The sequence below is a fragment of the Ornithodoros turicata genome, chromosome 7, assembly GCF_037126465.1.
Source record: "Ornithodoros turicata isolate Travis chromosome 7, ASM3712646v1, whole genome shotgun sequence".
NCBI lineage: Eukaryota > Metazoa > Arthropoda > Arachnida > Ixodida > Argasidae > Ornithodoros > Ornithodoros turicata.
This window is the reverse complement of record NC_088207.1, coordinates 55,129,398-55,147,658: the sequence shown is the minus strand read 5'-3', so window position 1 is coordinate 55,147,658 and position 18,261 is coordinate 55,129,398. Positions and strand designations below refer to the sequence as shown.

At 46.6% G+C, this 18,261-nt stretch overlaps 3 protein-coding genes across 6 annotated transcripts in view; all 3 read right to left on the bottom strand.

The window, feature by feature from the left end:
• LOC135401607 (synaptotagmin-12-like) overlaps positions 1-2,661 on the bottom strand; it is a 29,658-nt gene extending 26,997 nt beyond the window's left edge. The window contains exon 1 of the mRNA XM_064634109.1: positions 2,426-2,661. The gene's annotated coding sequence lies outside the window, so the exon portion shown is untranslated. The remainder of the gene's footprint in view (positions 1-2,425) is intronic.
• A 2,113-nt stretch (positions 2,662-4,774) lies between these two features.
• LOC135400131 (post-GPI attachment to proteins factor 2-like) lies at positions 4,775-10,884 on the bottom strand. Its single transcript, XM_064631868.1, has 5 exons — positions 10,252-10,884; positions 9,235-9,499; positions 7,439-7,542; positions 6,017-6,125; positions 4,775-5,155 (listed from the first exon to the last, which is right to left on the bottom strand). The coding sequence occupies exons 1-5, from the start codon at positions 10,630-10,632 to the stop codon at positions 5,007-5,009; spliced, it is 1,008 nt and encodes a 335-aa protein (XP_064487938.1). The 5' UTR covers positions 10,633-10,884; the 3' UTR covers positions 4,775-5,006.
• A 904-nt stretch (positions 10,885-11,788) lies between these two features.
• On the bottom strand, positions 11,789-14,952 carry LOC135400130 (uncharacterized). 4 transcript variants are annotated; one of them, XR_010424533.1, is made up of 4 exons: positions 14,872-14,952; positions 14,143-14,221; positions 13,877-13,942; positions 11,789-11,980 (listed from the first exon to the last, which is right to left on the bottom strand). XR_010424533.1 is itself a non-coding variant. In XM_064631867.1 (4 exons), exons 1-4 carry the CDS (start codon positions 14,352-14,354, stop codon positions 11,856-11,858), a joined length of 339 nt encoding a protein of 112 aa, XP_064487937.1. In that variant the 5' UTR covers positions 14,355-14,525; the 3' UTR covers positions 11,789-11,855. The 4 variants fall into 4 exon arrangements, 2 of the variants coding, with proteins under 2 accessions (XP_064487937.1, XP_064487936.1); XR_010424534.1 differs by lacking the exon at positions 14,872-14,952 and adding an exon at positions 14,532-14,865; XM_064631867.1 differs by lacking the exon at positions 14,872-14,952 and adding an exon at positions 14,286-14,525.
• Positions 14,953-18,261: the final 3,309 nt, after the last annotated feature.

The following is an 18,261-nucleotide window of genomic DNA, read 5'->3' as shown; positions in this document are numbered from 1 at the left end:
TACCAAACAGGGAGTAAATTACGCGAGGATATACTAAACCGAGAACAAGATATACACACGTGCATTAAACTTTCAGCTTGCCAGTCATGGGTGAGTTACTCAATAAAAGTAACTAAAGTGAACCCTCGAACATTTTCGGGAACGACCATTGTCATAATAACGAGGGTGAACCCTCGTTATTATGACCATGGTCGTTCCCGAAAATTTTGGTCATAATGCGGAATTGTCATTTGAAATGTCCAACATTTTCGGGAACGACCATTGTCATAATAACGAGGGTGAACCCTCATTATTATGACCATGGTCGTTCCCGAAAATTTTGGTCATAATGCGGAATTGTCATATTAACGGGAACGATTTGCAGAGGTTTCACTGCATTGTTCCCCAGGAGTATGGTCGTAAAGCGCGTATGTCAGATTATCGGGGGTCATATTAACGAGGGTTCACTGTAAGTTACAGTTAGCCTGCCAAAATAAAGTTACAGTAGCTCTTTTTGAAATGTAACTATATAGTTAGTTACCACGGTATAGTGACCTAGTTACTTTACAGTTACCATCGGAGGGAAAAAAAAAAGCCGAATAAATGTAACTCCCTTAACGTCACCAACGTAGATGTGCACCTAGTTCACACCCGTCCATGAGGGGATCAGCCTCGAAGGGGTGTAATGTGGGTGTGATCTGGGTGTATATTTCAAAATACACCCCTCTCACACTAACATAGGTGTAAAAAAATTTAGTGAGTAGTTAGCTACCCCGTCATAGTAACTTGGTTATTTTACAGTTACCATCTGAGGGGGAAAAAAGCCGAAATGTAACTACAGTGGGAGTTACATCCTGGCTGCGTAAGAGATGACAAAATTACTCCTGGTTGGGAAATATTGCAATACCTGAGTAACTTACATAGTTATGTTTTACAGTTACGATAACCACAAGTGGTAACTATATAGTTACAGCTACAAATTACTTTTGTAGAAAAGTAACTACACAGGTATAAATTACTATCAAAGACTGCAGTTTGCGACCTACTTGAACAGGCAGACCTTGAACAATTTCAAAGCACACTATACGCAACACTCTGGAGCTTTTTTGTGTTTGTATCGCGCACCACGAAGCAGCTCTGGCCATTACCGGTGAACAGGTATCGGTAACGTAAAAGCATCCCCGCTTGGCTACATAATTTGTGTAAGAATTACATTTCTTTGTTCACACCCTTCGTTAGCACGTTCTTTTTTTTTTTTTCTGTTTTATTAAACTATATGGTGACACCTCTCGTTGTTGTAGCGTACCTGAAATACTTAGCCTATCTTCCGTATCAGCTACTAGGACAGGCATTGAAAATTACTCCACCATATACATACTATTCGGGATACTTCTGTGCGAGTATGTCGCATATACGCGTCTCTGCAAAGTACATTTGCCATGTGCTTGGTATGCTTTACTATGTAAAGCATGCAATGTGCAAGCTGGGGTCTCAAATACGTGCGCGCATGTGACCCTGACCTCCTAGACATAGTCGTAATCGTTTGTGAAGAAGTACATATCTTTCTCGAATCGTGTTTTTTTTCTTTTCTCATATTCTTTTTTTTTTTTTTTTTCATATATTCCAGTGCCCGATTTGGAAAGGCAGGATATTTATTTCTCTCGGTGTGTCGAGTGGAGTTTTTTCAGTAATGAATCGCACACACACCGCTCGGCTCCACAATAGCAACACCCAGTAGTTTATCCAGAATCACACATGGGGGGGGGGGGGGGGGTATGGTTGTACAGCTATGTCGTACAGAAAAAAATTGGAGGTGCTGGGTGGGGGGCTGGATAAACCACTGGCTATACACCGCTCCTGTTTTTGTGTATACTTTTATTTGATTGTATTTTTGGGGTATTTTGTGGTAATTACTGTAATTTCTTTATTGTGCGCGGCCCTCGAAGATGTGGTCTAAACGTCGTTGCGGCCCGCGACACCATTTGAGTTTGAGGCCGGCCCCCGCTTTAATTACATTATAGTAATAATCTTATAGGTTTTTTTCTCGATAAAGAAAACATTCGACAGGACAGTATGCGCTCAACGGTATCTGCATGGAGCATAGTACGTTGAAACACATGCTTGGTGTGTTTTACTTAAAATGCATGAGACATGTGTGCATCCATTATGTTCCAGTCTTGTAACAGTCTATCTTGTAAGCAACGGAGGAAAATGTGCTTTTTATCACCAACTCCGAAAAATACTCCACGGGCCTTTTTGTCACGGTTTTTCTCACGACTGTACTCTGTGTTTAAATGATCACGGAAGTTTGTACTAGCAACAGAAGTTTCTGCAGAAACATTCTGCTTGCAATCAAGGTTTTTTTCGCCGATTTTTCTTCATATATATATAACACAACAAGCAGCTTGCACCATACCGCCGCAACACAAGAACCACCGTTCCTTACCGATTCCGCACTTCGTTCCACACATCCAAACATACGTTGGTGAGAGTGAGCCCAGCAATGTTTATCGATGAGATAACGGCTGTCAGCGACGAACATAATTTCTCACTATATCACATATGCACACGGAAATGGAAGCCATTGCAAAAGGCGGTCAACTGAATGCCGCGAAGAGACGCAGACGACAGCAATATTCAACCTGTGCTCGCGTGACACGTCGCTTCGGAGCGCCGCCGCTGCAGGGCGCTGCGAATTGTACTGACTGTACTGACGTCACTTTCGTGCTCGGATGCAACGAAAATCAATAGGGGAGATGTGCGGGTCAAGTCGATTTTGGACGGGGGAGGTTCGCCGTTTTGAAACCAAGCAGACAACAGAATACGCGCATGTGTGTTTATGTGTGGCGGAACATGACACGCGCGTAAAACTTTTCACACGGGTTTGCTGGTTGGTCCTTGAGAGCAAGGAAACGAAGGTTAAAGTGGTTGCGACCCCCGACATCACTGCCCTCGTCGCCGCCAGTGAAGCAGCTCACGAGAAGTCACGTGCTTTCGGCTGCCAATGGTAACGGACGCAACTCTGAGCTCTCTGACGTCAGCGCTTCGCTCGGGAGTGTGTTCGAGGGCTTGTATCTCGCTAAGTACAGCACGTAGAAGGATAATTTTTTTCCTCAGTATTCTGGCGTGCAGTACAATGCATCAACCACTTTATCATCAACCACATCAACCAACAACAGTGTCCCTACCCCTTTAAGCACTAGATGAACTTCAAGAACAAGGTCTGCCTGGAAATCGAGCTACCATTCCGCCGATCTCGGTGGATCTTTTGATAACGAGTTAGCCTTCCAATCCCGAGGTTGAGTTGGGTCCCCGTCGAGGATGTCAGCAATTTAGCAGCATGGTACAAGTTGCGTTGACATGGCAGCTCTTCTGTTTTCCCTGTCTAACCTGTTTTCGTTATATTACGGAACTCTAAAAACTAAAGAAAACTTACCCTTTTTTTTTTTTTTTGTTCGGAGAGGCTCTGTTTTAACACGTTTTGTCCAACGAAACGTATTTTTCTATTCTCCCTGTATTTAACCACTAGAAGACAAGTAATTTATTCTGGTCATATACGTTTGACGAAAAGCTATTTTCGTAGTTAAGAATAATGACAGTAGTATAAAAATACAAGGATCGCCTTCAGCATGGCTGAACACGACTGTATCTACAGTGGTTCCAATTAGTCTCGATTTCTAGCCTTACCTTCAGCGTTTCTCTCTGAAGCAGCAGATAAACAGCATCCTGGCGCGTGGAAAGGAGACTACGTAATAAACTCTGTCAGTCAATTAAAACTGCACGCAGCGGCTCTATCCCGTTCGTGTGCGAAGGAAATTCGACCCAATTGCGGAGTGCCCGAGATGCCTCGGAAATTGAGTCCATACGGATGACAGTTAAAAAATATATTAATATAAAACGTAATAAAAAGGAATTTCTGAACGAAAGAACCTAAAAGACGACGAGCTGGTATACTCCCGAGAAAAAAAGGAAATTCCATCTCATCTCTTTCCTCCTTTTCTTCCATTTCTTTATTCCCTGTAGATGGGGGTATCGGGTCCATGAAGGGCAGGAGTCTCGTCGGGAGTGAGCGCATGCAGAAAAGGAGCTAGGCATATTTGTGAGACAGAATGCAATTAAGCAGACATGTACAAGATACTCAAAAATGTATTTAAGATAATAAATACTAACGTTAGAATGTAATTACATTAATTTTCATGTATTTATATTCTATCTTAAGATAGAGTACAAAATACTTCAAAAAGTATTTGAAATACAATTAAGATACTATTTATCCTTGAACACAAAACGTCACCAGTCACTGGTCAATGCGGCGAGTCGCCGCTACGTGACATGAATCACCTAAACCCCGCGCACTACGCTAACCGCCGCTGTGTGATAGGAGTCATCACAACAGAAGTCCCAAAGAGATGACAAAGGGATACCACATAACTCCACTAAGTATATGTGACCCAGAACAGAGCAAACTTCTGGCATGTCCCTGCTCGGAGAGGTCAGAATTCGGCATCACCGTGTCAGGGCACACATAATAGAACCCTGACTGGCCAAGGATTAGTACACACGGGGCAAGATCTCTAAATGGGGACTTCTAAGGAGGGCCAATGTCCGGGTCAAGTCCGAGGGACTCAGGAAATTTCCACTGAACAAGCGAGATAATGGAAAGATGAGACACAGAAAGTCTGAGAGGGAGATCCAAAATATGTAATTAGAGTATTGAGTAGAAAATACCATAAAATGTATTTTAAATAGAGTACAAATACGCAAAACAAAAAGTATTGAGTAGAGTACCAAAATACCTTCCTGTACAACCATTCTATTATAGCAAGAACACAAACTGCGCGAAATCCAAGTAGCGGAGTTTGCCAAGTTTATATACAGTCACATTCCGCATCCAGCAGAGCATTTCTGTAAGCGCGAAGAGTGCTCAGCATAAACATAATTCGGCGCATTACCGCCTCTGTTGCGAACATTTCTGTGCGTGAGCTTGATTTATACTTCGATGTATGCGAGGAAATATTGCCGAGGAGTCAAAGGGTCTTGTCAGCATCGTCGATGATTTTTGTGGCAAGATGCCCGATGAGCAGCTGATCGTCCGGGATGTCGAAGACGAAGGTGAAATGAAAGGCCATGTTGCAGCAACAGATTATGTACTCGCAGATAGAGAAGCAGCTGAAAGCTGGTAGAAAAAAAATAGTAATTAATAATAACGTATCTAGTTAGTACTACATCACTTTCGTATTACTAGTATTAGCTGGGAAGTGACGGCAGACATGTATTGTCATTGCAGTTCCTACGTCTGTCATGTCTTTGTGGTAGTACTGCAGGAGGCAAAGAAGGAATGTTACGGTTCGAGAAGCCATACGGTATGCCATAGTTTTGTGGCGCTGTGTTCTTATTTCGTTCACCCATGTATTGGAAAGTAAAGGTGGCGTCTCTCGTGAACACCGCCCTGCCAAGCCTAACCATCGCCAAAATGTGAATTTCATTAGCTAAAACGACTTCGATTAACTACGCGAAGCTAACACATTGCTCAATGACATCCTATTTTGAAACACGGTCATTCTCAGATACCTTTGATTTTGCGATTTGTGATTTTGGCATAGTGGATTTCGGGATCTGGGATTTCGAACACTGGGATATCGTGGCATACCCCCCAAAACGCTCTCAGAAGTCTGCCATGCGGCCTGACCTTGAAAAAATGGCCCGATCTGCTGCTGTGACGTAGCAAGCCCAGCGTTACATAGGTACCCATCTTATACACATTCTACTCACTCTTCCCGGAACAAGTCGTGAGGAAGACTAGAGATAAGGCTAGGTGTACGATATTTGCCGTGCCGCTGATAATGAACGAGAAATTATATGAAGCGGTCTCGCTCGGCTGATGCATTTCAAAATGCAGTTCGCGATACTAATATACTTTCATTGTGGCCCACAACGTGACGGGGCCTGGCCCACAACCAGATATCCGTTATTTCGGCTTTCAGCCACGTACCTGCGCGGGCCACATATTTATGACGTAGACGTGCCTTTGACTCACCCAGTTCAACACAGCGAGTCCGGTGCTTGTAAAAGAAGTACATCATGTCGCCAACTGCTACGAGAGAGATGAACAGGAGGGACATCTTCCAGCGGCGAGATTTCTCTTCCTGCGCACAACGTGAATTACGGCAGGAATATTCCCAAGATTTTCATATCCAGACGGAGGGTGACGCCCACACCCAGTGGCGGATCCAAGTACGGCGGTTGGGCGATCGCCCCCTCCAAAAAAAAACGTCAGTTTATACATTGGATTTCCCTCTCCCCCTCCCCCACTACGCGCTCCGACAAAGAAATCCCACCCCCCCCCCAAACTGAGGGTCTGGATCCGCCCCTGCCCACTCCTGCTGCTTTTGTGGCCCTTTTCCCTTTCTGACCGGTATTTTGGGGATGTTGCAAGATTTGGGGGGGGGCATTAAGTAGGGGGGTGCAGGAGGTGCTGGGAAAGTCCCTCGTGGTCTATATAGGTTGGGGATCTCAGATTACTTGAAGCTACAGTATAGCAGGAGACAGAGATGTATATGTTGGCGGCGTGGTTTGTTGCTTGTAAACCTAGCTCAACAAGTTTATACAAGTGCCAGGGAACGCTATAGATATTTTGCGGTAAAACGGCTCGGGACGACGTCTGGTGGGAAACAGTCCTCAATTTGTCGAGCAACAATGATCGATGTTCCCGGCTGGCTTGCTGTTCATGATGACCTACGTATCCGGCACGTAGCCGACTTCTTTTGTTTTAGAACCTGCGTTACGCGCATGCAATGTGCATGAATTCTGCCGCCGCACATGACGACCAATGCGCAGTTGCCCAACAACGGTGAGCTCCGATGGGACGCAAATTGTGACGCAAGAGTGCTGAGGGCTCAGGCTATCGAACAGACAAATTTTCCGAGATTGCAAATTTACAGTACTTAACCGTAGATTACTTAAGCCTCTTTAAAGTTAACTGTGACCGTAGAGTCCCCCCACCATGGCCTCCTTAGAGTAGAATAAAGCAGCGATACAGAGAGAAAGGACCGCACAGGACAACATAGCATAAACGTTCTTTGCCGCTGGCTCTGTATCGCTACCCCGTTCTTCTACTTTAGTCGATACAGTCACATACATCATTCATTAGGCCACACTACGAGTATAACGAGATCAGAGTCAAGATGACCAGATTCCGTGGGTTCTTTTCGCGTTCCTTTAGAGGCTCAGGCACAAGACCGACACGTCGTAAAGGTCAGGTAGTTGAAATAGTTATAATTGAAGGTTTCGTTGTTCAACAACCGCAACTTAGTTCACGAGAGATCCATATCGACGTCATGTAGTCCGTAGCACATAGACCAGAAATTTGACGGGGTCCAGGTTGGATTCCTTTTTCGTTATGGATGAATTGATATCAAGTTATGGCTCTTGTACGAACGTGGTCTTCCTGCGTACTCACCAGCATTGTCTCGTCGCGCCGACTCATGTTGAGGGCTGCGCAGGTGGTCACCATATAGATAAGAAAGGACATGAGATAAACGGCGAATATCTTCTCGTGTACAGCTGGAAGGACATTACAGGAGCATTGGTACGACGTCATACTCGAAAACAGGGTTCATTCATTAGAAGCCACAATATAAAATATTATCACTGAATAGGTGCCTCGTCACTGCGAGTTCCTTCCTTCAAACACAGGCCACGAGTAGTATAATAATGAGACTTTCGAGACCCTATACCTCCTGGTGGGACGTAGCATTAATGTGACTAACAGCCGCTAGGTCCCCCAATGCACACGGAAAGTTCGCCCGCAAGGGACACAGCGCGTCGCCACCTGCGTTACTCTTCCGACATCACTTATTCACTTGCCGAGCTCTCCGAGGGAGTTGCCAAAGGGTGTGTAAATCGAGGATAAATCGGGGATAAATCGGGTGGCTTTTTTGCGGGTAGTGGGTAGTTATTTGTTCCCCAATTCATCACAACCAATAAACTGTTCGCAGCAAGTGGTGCAAGGGACGCGTAGCCAATCAGCACCGAGAATGCTGAAACTCTTCCTTCGGTAACATCACGACAGGCATCTCTGCCAATGAAGCGACAGACGTCACGTGCTTGCGAGAACCAATAGGTACGGCTCTTGCTCTTCTGACGTCAGAGATGCACGCGGAATTTTTTGCAAGCGCGTTCTGGTCATGTAGAGAGAAAATTAAAAGGGAAAGCAGAAAGCAAAATATCCACCCCACGAATCTTCTATGGCTCAGTATATCACTCAAAACCCGCCATTTCTTTTTCTTTTTTTTCCTGTGTGCGCTTCATTTTCATTTCACCATGCACAGGTGGCGCCAACATACAGAAGAGGATCACTGCATAACGCGCATTAGTGCGTTGCGTGCATTGTTGTAGGTAGCGCCACCTGCGTGAGGTGATGTGAACGTGAAGCAGACACAAGAAAAACTGGTAGTGTTTGTGTGAGGTAGGCCATTGGAAATGCATGGGATGAGATTTTCTTTGATTTTTAATTTTCTCTCTACATGACCATAACGATTGCAAAAAATTCCAATAAAACTGGCTGAACCCCGTATTCTATTTTTACGACGAGATCGAAATGGGTAACGGTTGCTAGACTATCACTGCGTAGAACACGTATAAAAGCTTCAGGGCTCCAGCGTGCCAGTGCAATGCCTGCATGGTGCAGCGAGTCATCAACGTGTCCTTTAAAAACACGAAGTACACTCTAAGAAAAAAAAATGAGTATTTTTACTCCTTTTGGGGACTAAATGCGTTGCCACCAATAATAGTCCCTCGGGAGTACATGAATGTCACAGAGTGGAGACTGCATTTCACGCGCTGTTGTAAGAGTCCCAAGTACATAATTCGTGCGCATGCGTGAAAATACCTTGAAGCAAACCGTCAACCGTGACTTATCGAGCGATATAAAATCTTGCGCCATACATAGGGCACAATTTGCGAAGAAAGACGCGCTAACCGTTTCTTACTCTGTGTGGCTGGAAAATTGCTACGTTGTCTGAGTTATACAGCCTTATGTCGTTCAAATTGACCAAGGGCACATATTTACGTAGTCCGTTGCATTCAGGACACCATTCGCGAAGTTTAATAACAATTTGCAGTCCTGGGGAGTAAATGTCGGGTTAGGGGACTAAAATGGGGAGTAATTGCAGACTAGGGGAGTAGAAGCTGCAATTACTCCCCGTTTTACTCTTTTTTTCTTAGAGAGTACATAGTTGAACAGATCCCTCTTACGATAGTTTTCCCGATTAGAAATGTAGGTGGCGCCGACGAGAGCCAGCGCTTCGGTGATGTGGAGGGCGTAGCAGGCACGCGTCAGTCGCAAGTAGCAGGGACGCCTGGCGGGACAGACACGAGGAAGGCGCTGAGCGAAGAAGGCCGGGTACAGCGACGCTAGCAGGAGGCGCGGTCCAACGTGTAACGCGATGCAAATCCTCCACACATAGCGCTGGGGAGATACTCCCGTCACAGCGCTCACGGAGGGCCAGAAGTTGTACACCTGAAGAAAAAAAAAAGAATATCTCTTTGACGTCATAAGACACCGATCCCATGCATACTTGCAGGTGCGAATGTAATCCCGTAGACGGGCTTATATGGCTCTTTTTAGCGAAGAGAAATATAAACACAAGGAAGACCAGACCAGAAAGAAGAGAAAATAACGGATACAATGAAACAAGAATGAACGCCGTGTGAAACGCATAAAAATAAACGTATAAATGCGGCAGAGTATGAGGCCGGCACCGCCTAGAGGGTGATCTCTAGAAACCGGAGTTCTGATAAACCCGAATTGGCGATAACTTTCCGGCGTATGTTTTCCGAAGTTTTTCGGATTAATCCGACAAATCCGGAGCCCTATATCCAACCCAACGCTTCTCTACCTTTCACAAGATGGCGACTTCCAAAGCCTATAGCAAGGCGATGTTTCTCCTGCTGTAGAAGTGCTGCAGATGGTGTTATTCAGATTCATACAGAAAGGGTCCTAGACCACACAACCTTATAGGCTCCGCATGTGAACTTTCACTTCCACGCATGATATCACTTTTAAACACACTCGCATATGCCCGTCTACTGGACTACACCCCGTAACTTCACCCGATAGAATAAACGCGCCTGCAGTGATATTCAAACTGTTTCTTCTTCTGCGTTTCATCGCCTCATATATCGTCACTATACGTTACTTAACTCACGAAACGACCGCGGCAGCGACGTAAGGCCCTTCCCAGCAACTACCCTTACCTTACTTCCACTTACCTTACATGCAGTAGTGTTCACTAGTGTGTAGTGAAAGAGCATCGCGGTGAAGAAACAAAATGCCAGGCCGAAGAGTGGCAGGGCTAAGGTGAAGTAAGCGAGGTGAGAAATACGCACTCGAAGTAGAATTCGGCTGAACGTGGTTCTTGGCCAAGTACTGTCCATAGGCGAAGGCAAGAGGTGTCTTTCCCTTAGGGACTCCATGCAAAATAGAGAAACGAACGCAGCCTCGTTGCGCAAGTTCTTCTTCGTCGTCGTCTCCTGTTCAGACTTGGTGTGGCACACTTCTTCTTCTTCTTCTTCGTCTTCCTCCGCAGTGGCGCACAGCCAGATGCCAATGGTCAGGAGGATCGTCGTCTTCTGCCCACGGATAATGGTCATTAACCACAAGGGAGATCGGCCAGGGCTATTCCATCACACGGACAACGCGGGCAGTTAGGAGACGGCCCCGTACATGCAGGAGAAATTACTCCTCTTAATTTCTCCTGCAAGTAGTCAGTATACAATTCGTCCATTTACCATCCCGAATTTTACATCGTCGTCAACGTCATCCACGGACCACTCCGAAAACCACCGCCAGGAGGTACGGTGCCTCGTTCCTCCAAGGAATCGCTAGGCGATGCTCAATGCTCACTCAACGACCTGGCATTTCACTGCGCCCCTCCCTCCTTGCACCCCTCTCAAAACGCCACGGTCACATTCAGTCCGTCACATCGCCTCATGCTCCTTCTCATGGGGCATCAATCAGCGGCACCTTTCTGAGCCACACGCTCCTGTCCGGGTCGCGGTACGCCGCGCTGTCGACCGCACCAAACGCATCTCCTACGCTAGCGGTCCAGGAACCCAGCCAGCGTCACCTTCACACCAGGCCTTCCCAATTCGTCCCCAGTTTAAGAAAATCCAGCAGCCGACCACTCATTCGCAGACAAGGGGCACCGCGACCGATGTTCCACAGGGGACCCGCAGGGAGGTCACATTGAGCTCCATTCCCGGCCTCCACCTGCTTCGCGATGGTATTCCCCGGCACTTCTCTTGCGACAACCCTCATGCAACGTTTACGCTCACGTACCGGTCGCGGTACTCTCGCCCACTGGCCCTCGACTTCATTCCGCCCGCCCGGCTCAGAGCGCACTTGCCCACACCATCCTGTTGCTGCTGCATCCAACTGCCGCAATCACAATAAGCCTTGTAGCTACTACCCAGTGGTCCATCACCCACTTGTCGTCCTCATTCTCCTCTTCATGGTATCAATGCGGACGTCAACTGTAAGCACCGCTCCGCGTCTGATTGGGGAGGGGGGAGTGATGTGGCGGCCCATGGACGACGACGACGAGCCATTACTCCCGCGCGCCATGGCACAAGCCAATCAGTTCTGTCGGCAACGTCCTGGAGTGAAGCCACGGGTTGAGAAGGCTCCTCAGCACATCCGGGACATTCCATCATCGCCGATCAGGACTCATGTAGAGGAACAGCATATCCTCTACAGTAGCATGTGGGACAAGTGCTCTCTGAAGAAATGTTTAGGACACTGTAGAAGTATGCGCGGTTTTGTTTATTCTACAAATAAATACACACCTGCGTTTGTTCTTCATTTCGTCTTTTATCTAGTGAATGCACAAGCAGGGCAGCGTGTGCCTCGGCGTACACCTTCCGCCACGGCAGAATCTGAACCGACTGCACGCATATTGCCGGCAAATGGAACCGCAGTATTCCGCGTCACAGGAGTCGGCTGAAAAAGAAAGTTCAACTTGTGTTCAAAGTGTGTGATACGCCAAGACGCTAGTAGTATAAAACGCGCCCCAGAGGCGCCATCATTCCAGGGCTTGTGTCGTTTCTTAAGCCGAAACGATTGGACCGTTTTCTTTTTTGTTTTGTTTTCTCAGCTTCAAAATATCGCGTGCACGCAGTGACCTTGCACGCGCGGCGAAGTAACGCCCGCGAGGGACCACGTAGAGACGCGTACGGGACGCGTATCGAGCGAGTGATGCGTGGTTCACACTACAACTTCTCTCCGTTGCGGTTACGGTGCGGATCCAGTGCGGAGGCGGCTGTCGTACGACACGCTGTTCAGACATATGCGTTCTTGATACGTCAAACGCTTGTGGTTGACCAATCACGTCTCCACTCCACCACGTCTCCATGCCACACAGGCAGCCATGAACGGGCAACGTGATGTGGTCGGCGAAACTTTGAGAAGTATTGAAGCGTATCTGCGTCATACAGAGCGCGTAAACTGGCCACTTGTTGTTCAAATGGCAGCAGCCATGTTGGAAAAGCACGCGACAGCACAGCAGTGATGCGCTTGCGCGGAGCGCGCTCGCTCATTGGTCAGGTGCATCTCCGCAGGTAGCCCGTACCACATGGAGTTCGGTCGAGCTCAACTCTTGCGGTGCGTGTGCTTTTCGGAGTGTCGTGCTTCGTTGTCATGACAACCGTGTCGCGCCGCATCCGTAACGCATGAAAATGCAACAGTGTGAACCAAGCATGACTCGCACCAATGTTGCAGTTTTATAGCGGCCCGTGGAGGACGACGAAGCGCCACTACTACTGCGCGCCATTGCACAATCCAATCTCTCCTATCAGCACGTCCCGCGTCAAAGCCACGGCTTGATAAGCTCCAGAGCACATCCGGGACATTTCATCATCGCCGATCAGGGCCCATGTAAGGGAACACCATCTCCTCTACAGCGTATTCCTAAACCACGAAGGTTTGTTGGAATGCGTCGATGCTGTTGTTTTCTACAGTTTCTGCATTCATTTGTTCGAGATACCGTTGAAATGCAGCAATAAATTTAGCGTGGTAGATATTGCCCCAAAATTTGTGTGAGCTACTCATACGCAACTTTGTGTGGCGCACGGCGGCCCTGATTCTGTCAACCCCTCGCAAAATGAGCGCGGACGCGCGCGCTAATATCTGTAGTCGACAGACACCGGGGTACAATCTCCGCGCGCGTTGAAAAACTGGTCCGAGATGGTCCCGAACAGGTCCTTTTCCGAGGTCACGCCGAGCGCGTGCGCACGTCCTGAAATCATCCGAAAAAAAAAAAACGTTCCATGGGTTTCGAACAACAATGATCATGAGTGACGCTACAGTGGCCGGTCTGTGCCTTCTTTGTGCACATATTCTTTGTGCCCACATCCTTTGTGCCCACAACGTGCCGAAGCAACTTGTACCATGAGCTTCTGCTTAACTTGACGTCACCTCAAAGCAAAAGTGCCCCTCATTTCTCGTGCTCTCCGGATGCTCCCCCTCTTATTGTGGGCACCTTCGGATAACTTTGTATATCGTGCCACGCGATTAATGTGCCACTTGAGTGTGATACACCACGAGATTCTATACGCCAATCGTAGCGTTTACTTACAACCCCCAAAATCACCTTGACTCGTCACTTTTCAAGCGCAGTGACTTAAAAAATACCGACATATCGCAATGAAAGATGGAAGTCACTGGAAAGGTTAACAGGCTGTATAGGTTGAAAAGGTTAGCGCCCCCAAGGGATGCAAAGTAGAACTTCTAGCGGCCACTGTCGCAACCAGCCCTCTACCATGGCCTCCCTGTAGATGAGTGACGAATGCGTATACTTCCAAGTCTCAAGTAGGTTACAATGCGAACAACAATACTCACGGTTGTGCAGCGGTGGCGGTCTCACCTCCCCATAATCTTCATCATCAGCAGCAGCAATGACAAGGCCTGAAGGAGATGAATTGTCATCGCTTGTGTATGCATCGCTCTTACGTTCTGGATAACCTTGTAAAACATATGGAAAGCAGCTTCCTGATTATTTAGAAGAATTAAATTTAAAAAAAAACATAAGACAGACATGGACATGGTTTACTAGGAACGTGTAAAGAAGTGATAAGAAACGAGCGCAAGCAGGCGATGAATCTCACACGTGGCCACAGCGACGAATATTCCGCTCACTAGGATGACTTTCATTTTTCCGGCGTCAGCAATTACGAGCCTGAAAAGCTGAAACGAGGAAAAATATTACGACGATATGATACGGTCAACTGAACTCAGAAAAGGGTTGTACCAGTACATAGCACCCTCTGTGCTGCAGTGCTACACTATGAACCCGTACCAGCTCCCTCTTTGCAGGCATCTTGTACAGTTGTATCAGTATCTAGAAACCCAAGGTGGGAGGCAGAAGGGGGGATTCTACGGAGGCGACGAAAAGCACACAGTTTCTATAGGTTGACCATTCGCTTTACTGTGTATTCACACGAACGACATCCTCACGGAATATTCCAGTGGAAGGAAAAGCAAAAACGCTGCTCACAGAGACGAAGTTCCGTTCCGTGTCATGTTGAGGATTCACACGATGCGGAATATCAAGAGCGGCGTACTGCGCACTTAGCAGACGACACTTCGCAGACGACACCGGCAGCGTCTTTCCTGTCGTCTGCTACAGAATATCTTGTGACTGTGTTGCAGGATATTCCCTGTGGTTAGCAGTGTATGGAACACTGGACATTGAGCGCTCGCGCTCAGAAAGCTATGACGTTTTTCGCGGCTTTAAGCAGTCTTTAAGCAGTCCCTTTAAGCGGCCATAGTAGTTACGAACACCACTACTCAATGCGGGCTCAAAGATGGCTCCGAGCGCTCGGTGCGCGACTCACCTTCTGCTTCACCTTCGCTTTTTTCCGAATAATGAAACGAATGTGCGATTCCTGAAGACTGAAAGGAATAAACTAGCTAAATGATTTTCTGTGAAAATTTTCTGAAAGCGCACTTGGACTAGGTGATTACAGGGATTATTGAGGTTGCGCGCGTGACATTCGACAGCTGCCGTAAACGAAGCCCTTTATTCATGCCGAACGAAGCCTCAGAGTCATATTCCTGGCAGGTTTCGAAAGGCCCAGAAAGCTTCGCGTGAATAAACTTAAACATACATGGTTGCACAAGAGAGAACTGATGTTCTGAGGCTAGAACAACATAGAAAGGACAAACACATACAAACCTCAAATTGCTTTGTTTGTCCTTTCTATGTTGTTCCAGCCTCAGAACATCAGTTCTCTCTTGTTCGACAGTTACCGCTTGCGTCGATCCCGTCGTATGAATGTGTGTATGAGTGAGCAAAAATGTAAGAGTGAAAGGAGGATGAGTGAGAGAGAGTGACTGGTTTGTCCCTTCAGATGACACACCCTGGAAGTCGCTGAGAAGGCGTGTTAGCTTAGCTCAATTGGTATAGAGCCCTGGACCGGTAATCCAGAAGATATGGGTTCGAGTCCTTACAACTGGCTAACCTTTTCAGTGACTTTCATCCATCATACATGGTTGCGTCACGAGTAACTTACTGAGCAACTGAAAGAACATTTTCTTAAAGGCTAAAAAAGATTGCACAGGAAATAATATTACGCGTAGAATTTATAGGTCTGCACTCTTCACATTTAGCTGTACACGCATATATCCGCGTAAATGTTCTGCGCTTGAAACTTCCACAGAAAAATTCAAAGCGAAAAAAAAAAGTAAATTGCTGGGAACTGAAGTGAAGTTCTCTCGGGCCGGTCAATAGAAATGCCACAGACATGACAAACGCAACACACAGGCGGCCGTCACGAGCGGGTTTTGCTTTATTCTTTCCCACGTTTTCTCGACATCTTAATTTAGCACGATGCACGCGCTTTGCACGCCGAGACGCATGCCGTTCGACGTACGACTTCTCAGGGCCTTTTCACGTCACTCCATTTCATCAAGATGGCCCTTGAAACCTCCACGGACAAGTTATTCACTCTTTTTGTCCCTTGTTGTTCGTCTATTTTTGTGGTCGGGCAGGAAAGATATCTTTATGTGAGAGATAAATCGCAATCGAAAGACCAGGTGTGCCTTTCTGTTCTTAAAGAGTTGTCTGCCCTGCACAGGTTGTCGTACAACATCAACAGGAAGCGTTTGTGCGGGATAAATTTCTGCGCCATAATGTACAACGTACTTATAATATGTAAGTTGTGTTTCTAGTACGTTACGTGTTTATTCCTCCGTACTCTTAGCGCAGCGAGCTTTTCAGACTTATAAAAATGAAATGTGCTACAAACATGTTCTGTTGCGGATCTCCTCTGGCTACGATTCGATGTGTCCATCCCTCAGGACTTTCTTTAACGTAGTTTTGCGTCATTATTTATTCGATTCAATTTGAGTAAAATTGATAACAAAAGCATGTTGCTTACTTTTCATAACAAATCGAGAAAACAACAAAAATTCACATTCGAATAACAACTTTTCTTAGGGGTTCTTCAGATTGTGTGTGTGTGTCTCTACTTGGCAAAAGACTCCTCGAGGAACTGTTCGGTTTAGTTCTGCACAGAGAAAAGAATTTAAACGTTTCACTACTCGGGTGAAAGAAATTATATCAGTCTTTCTCGGAGTGCTCTGCGCAGAAGCAGGAACTCGGTGGATCTCAGGTCGTTTACGCACTGAGGAAGTCAAAGCACAAGACCAGGCCATTACGCAGCTTGAGTGACATTACTGTTTGTATTGCATTGTTTGTAACTCGTTGTTACTGTCCAGTCGCTCTACGGAGGTAGAAAATATACCAAGAAGGGTTCTTGCACTGTACGAAGAATTCTCGAAAGACAAATATTTTACGCAGTGTGTCAGGACGGGTGGTGGAACCTACAACTTTCAGGTCAGTAGGTGGTCACGTTACCTCTACCGTCACGTTACCTAACTTTGCATCCGGAAACCCATCCGATACCTCTATGTTCGGCATCGCCCGACGATCTACTTGGCTTTTTTTTTTCGTCCGAAATGTGCTCAGATATTAAATAAACGAATTTTTTAAAAATCAGTGCTGCTTCCGCAGCTGGAGAAGCTCCGGCGGCAACCTCACCAGCATGACGTCACTCCCTAACAGGACGAGTGAGAGGGCAGTGGTCAGAGGAGAAAGGCGCCGTCCAGACGCATGCGCGGCATTCCTTTTCTGAAGGCCGTGCTCTGATTGGTGGTATAGGGAATGACGTTTCGACTTGTTGAACATGATGGCAATTGATGTTCTGAGGCTGGAACACATAGAAAGGAAAAATACAGACAAAGCCTCAAGTGCCTCAGAAAATTAATGATGAAAGAAGGAAGTAACTAAAAAAGGTTAACCAGGCTGCAGGACTTGAACCCACATCTTCTGGATTACCGGTCCAGGGCTCCTACCATCCTTCTTCTATCAGCCTTCTTTCATCACGTTTCACATTTTTCGACAGAGTGAATTCCGGCGTATTCTCAACATCCGGCGCCTGCTCTTGTCGTGTATTCAATCGAATACAAGTCAAACTATATACGTCACTATTTCACGTGGGATTTTCGATACCGTGGTCAGTGGTCGACGTCAAGACAACACTGCCTTGCCGTGTCCAAAGGCTGCAGCTGGAAATTACCACAGGAAATTCTGTAGTTGGAAAGGAAACCAACACTGGGTTCTTTTGAGGCCAGCGAGATCCTTTCTGCTTCTGTCGAATAGACGTTCTCCTTATTCCACTTCTTTTCATCTTTCCAGGTTCCTTGCTGCTTGTGGCCGTGGCTCGTGGAGGGACGAAACGTAAGATTATTTTTTCGTCTAAAAAAACGTCCCAATTTATTGCGGTTTTAGTATGTCCTTACAGGGAGTGCAAAAAGAAAAATAAAAGCATCCGAGTGTAAGTGGTAGCAATGTTTTTGCGATATTTTAACGCTTCCCCCAACCGTAACGACGCGTTTCGGAAGGTGAGGATTTGCACTGTAACGATTATCGTGACGGTTACCAGCCTGAGCGTGGCCGACTACAGCAGTTCCGTCCACCACAACCACCAACAACAACAAAACAGTCGGGTATGCCCGCAATTTAGAGTGTTCAAAATTTCAGATCTTATAAAATTCACAATAAAAAAAATTCCAATATTAAAGCTTATATCTCCAAGGTCAGCGAATGACCGTGTTTCAAAATGGGATATCACTGGGCAACGTGTCTGGGCCGCGTGTTTTCGATGTCGGTCGAAGTCTTTTGAACGAATGAAATGCACATTTTAGCGACGGTTAGGCTGAGC